A 4195-nucleotide genomic window follows, 5' to 3' on the forward strand; every position below is an offset into this window, starting at 1 on the left:
AATGTTCTGTTGCAGAACTCACCACCGCCGTCCGTGACAATCTTCTTAATTTGATGTCCGGTTTGTTTCTCAAAGAATGTTTTGTAGTCTAGGATGGCTTTGGTGGCGTCTGATTTTTCATTCAGGAGGCTGATGCTGATGAAGCCTGTATGCTGATCGACGAGTTTGAGGAAATGGAGGGCGCCTCCGTTGGTGGCAGGGCTGATTGGTCCAACAAGGTCTCCGTGTATGATTTCTAGAGAGTGTTCCGTGGGACTGACATGCCCTTTGAAAGGCAGCTTCGTCATTTTGCCCTTTATACATGTGTCGCGGGGCTCTTTGCTGTCCATGAATAATGGGTCATCAATGGCAGCCTGGATTCTTGATGCGCTCGCATGCCCAAGTCTTTTGTGCCACTTGAGGTATTTGCTTGTAACTGCCGAGGTTGAGGTGGCTAGGGCTTGTTCCGTCTTGTCCATGAGTCCCACCACTTTGAAAAGATTCTTGCTAGTGTCAACGCAGATGGTGTGGCGCCCGTTTAGAGTGATGAACATTATTCCACTCTCAGCTATGATGTCCGCCTTTTCTTTGATGAGCTGGGCAAATGAGACCAGGTTAGTTGACAGGTTTGGAACGTAGAGCAAGTTGTTGAGCCTTTCTTGTGGCCATAAGACTGGAGCTTTCTTTTCCGGAGCCGGTGACGATGTACACCATGGCGGGTTCAGATTCGACAAAGTAGTCCAGAATGTTGAACATGTGCTGACTAGCACCGGAGTCAAGGATAACCGCGTTTCTGTTGGTTCTTTCGCATCCCGTGTGGTATGCGCAGTGTTCTGCCAGTCCGGGATTGCTAGAGTCTGTGCTTGCGGTGACGGTGTTGTAGGTCACGGCTCAACTCTTCTTTGCTGGTATGAGCTCTGGGGGAATCGTCCAGCATTAGCTTTCTTCATGTGTGGCTTTGGGGTTGTGCTTCCCCCCCTTGCAGCTGACAAAGGGCCTTTTTCTGGATTGAGTAGTGGTGGCCAGCGCTAGTCCATGTGACGTAGCCATTGATCTCGACACACCTTTGCTGATTTTCACGGCATCATGGTTGGCGATTTGCCTGAGCTTTGAGATCAAGAGGAATGGGTTCTTGAGCGTGTCAATGTCGCCTAGCAGCTGTTCCATTAGAGCTGGGCGCTGATCGGTGAGTTTCTCCATGATCGTGACGCTGACAAGTTCCTGCATAACATTGACCCCAATGGTTGAGATCTTGGCCAATGCTGCTTTGACTTTCAAGAGATATTTGAGCAGGTCGTTGTCAAAGGTAATTCAACTAGTCATTGACCCAGACCCGGTAGATCCCGTAGATGTTTGCGGCGGCGTAATTCTCCTTGATGCGCTTCCAGATCTTGAAGGGATCTCTGCCGCAGATGGTTGCAAGACTGTTGAAGATCTCCGGAATAATTTTGGAACTGAAGATGAGCCAGACTTCTAGGATGTGGCTCTTGACCTTCTTGGTGGCCTCGGCGGGATTTTCGATCTCATTTTTGCAAATATACCACAGTTTCTTGTACTCAAGGTACGCGTGCATTGTGTGATGCCAGATGGTGTAGTTGCTCCCATTGAAGGTAGGGATAGTAATTATTTCTTTCTCGTCCTTTTTGTTCATGGTAGAGTTGCTTGACATGTCAATTGTCCTGCTCCTTGTTGCTGTTTGAGTGGATTAAGGTTAACTTGTTGAGTCGAGACTGTAAATCTGTTAAAATTGAGGCAACTAAGAGTGCATTTCTAATTAGATAATGCTATTGCAAACTATGTACATTGAAGTGTTGTATGATCTTAGTGAGATGAAGAAAACAATAAGTACCTAAGAGCAGGACGTGACGTCTGCTTCTTGGTTTGATCTGAGGGTTGACGGCCGCTGAAGTCGGCGGACCTTTGAGGAGAGAAATGGAGAAACTGTTTGACCAAAGGATGGACAGTCTTGATAGGGTCTGACTGCTAGGTCAAAGTCAGTTTCTATCCTCCATCAATCTTATCTGGAACAACAAGGGCATTACCTTGTCAAGAATGGCTGTTTGCTTTTGAGCAGCTTATTGATCCTTTTCTAGTGGCGTTGGTTGATGCCTGTGTGCAGTTACACTTTCCGCATCAGACCAAGACTGGTAGGATGACAATCCAGAATCTAAGTGGCCCACTTACTTAATAGTATTAAGGCTTGTGCTGATGGCTAATGTGGGCAAGGTTATTCTGTGAGCTAGTGAGCTATGTGCAAAAGTTGGAATGACTGATTAGCCTGAGGTCTGATCTGATGGGCTAACAGCTGCTCCTTAAATACTCACGAGTCTGCCCTATGGGCCGTCTCGCTCGCCTTGTGTTGTTCGCCGTTCCCGGTGGGTCGGAAGACTTGGGGCCGTCCCCTTGGTGAGTGGTGGCTTGCACCATCGCCGTTATCTGGAGGGAGGAGGCTGAGATTAGTGACATCTCTTGGATGCACAGAGTATGAAACAATGTGGCTTACCTTGCAGTGCAAGATAGCTGGTATCACCCTTGCAACGCTTCGGCGAAGCTGCGACAGGTTTGATACTTTGACATTTACTGATGTTTACTGATCGATAGATCAATGACATCATTGGTGATGATTACGCCATGGATCTGTTATAAATATTAGTGAGTACACATCGTCGAGGCTTTCCAGTGTTTTGTGAGCATTCTCCCGTACCAAATCAACAGAAGATGTAGATCAACAACCCATCACCACGCTAGCGTTAGCTGAGGACCTCTGAGAACAGGAGAAGAGCTCACCGTCCAAGGCCATGCACCCGTGTCGAACAGAGCAGTCGAAAAGGTATAAAACCTAGGCCGTCGGTGGCAGATTGGCGATTCCTCATCCACTCAACCATCAGCATCACATCCAACGAACAAACAGCCAACCTCTCCAGTTTTGCGACGTGCCCACTTACTATCACCAAACTCAAACGAAATCGATATGCCTTCCCAAAAGACCTTGTTTACTTTCATATTGGTTGTCTCAGCGCTTGCAGGACATGCGTCGGCCGCCCCATCTTCCCTAGCTCTTGCGAGCGCCACCGCCGGCGACTCGGTAAGCTTTTCTTTTCTCGGTCCCCGACCATCTGGCTTGAAGAAGTGGGAGGTACACTGATTCCTGACTGCCACTGCAGACCACCGCTCCGTCTGAGAACAACCATGGAGCTGCGGAACACAGGAGACGAAGTGCCGTGAATCAGCTCGCCTGCGATGGTACCCCGGCGCCGACTCAGCCCACCAAGCGAAGTGCCGTCAATCAGCTCGCCTGCGATGGTACCCCGGCGCCGACTCAGCCCACCAAGCGAAGTGCCGTCAATCAGCTCGCCTGCGATGGTACCCCGGCGCCGACGCAGCCCACAAAGCGAAGTACAGATGAGGGTGCAAATGTAAGCTTCCTTAATCACCCAATAGCTGGCTAGGCGTCGCCGTGCATGTCGCGTTGTCCCTTATCCAAGCCAAGACTGACCAGAATGACCCCTTTGCAGGTTGACAAAGCACCCCATGCCGTTAGTCAGCTTGCGTGCGGTGACAAGCCCGACGCTGCAACTGTTAACGCCGGTACCACAGCTGGTAACTAGTTGCCTCTAGAATGTGTCTCCTTTCACTCCCACAATAATCAGGTCCCCAAAACAGTCACGACTCTTATGTACAGTTATCCTAGAAGTACCGGAAACTCCTATCTATTTATCAATGTTTCTCATGATTTGACCGCAATTAACAAGTTGTAGAATAGTTTCAACGCACAACCGTTATATATTACTCCTTCAGATGATTCTTTGTTTTTCTTGGGTCGATCAAGGCTCCCTGAAAGTCAAAAGAAACGCACCGCTTGAGAGTCAAACCAAATTGTAATGCCTTGTTCGAGGATGCAGGGGTGCACCCTACGAAACCCGCATTCCTGAGTGCGTACAACAGCCCGATGATCCCGGCGCCCAGGATGCTGTTGGGTACAAAAGTGTCGGGTTGCGAAACCAAGCGCAGAAAGCTTCCTAAACTGTAAGCTTCCAAATCAAGAAGAAACTCGCGCTGTTGCTAAACCATGAAACCAGCCCTATCCCGAAAAACTAACAATACACCAAAATACCTTACTTACCGCAGCCTTGGGCAGCGTTGTTTCAGCCTCTAACCCTGACCCTTGGTCAGGTGCGGCGCAATCCCATCCTGAACCCTGAATACATCAGCGAGA

General features: G+C 49.1%; 1 protein-coding gene across 1 annotated transcript; it reads left to right on the forward strand.

Moving 5' to 3' along the window:
- Nucleotides 1-2950: 2950 nt before the first annotated feature.
- PtA15_13A280 (uncharacterized protein) lies at nucleotides 2951-3587 on the forward strand (the record flags this gene model as incomplete). The annotated part of the gene is made up of 3 exons (XM_053162462.1): nucleotides 2951-3064; nucleotides 3144-3395; nucleotides 3495-3587. The coding sequence occupies 3 exons, from the start codon at nucleotides 2951-2953 to the stop codon at nucleotides 3585-3587; spliced, it is 459 nt and encodes a 152-aa protein (XP_053026435.1).
- Nucleotides 3588-4195: the final 608 nt, after the last annotated feature.

The sequence above is a fragment of the Puccinia triticina genome, chromosome 13A (assembly GCF_026914185.1).
Source record: "Puccinia triticina chromosome 13A, complete sequence".
Classification (NCBI taxonomy): domain Eukaryota; kingdom Fungi; phylum Basidiomycota; class Pucciniomycetes; order Pucciniales; family Pucciniaceae; genus Puccinia; species Puccinia triticina.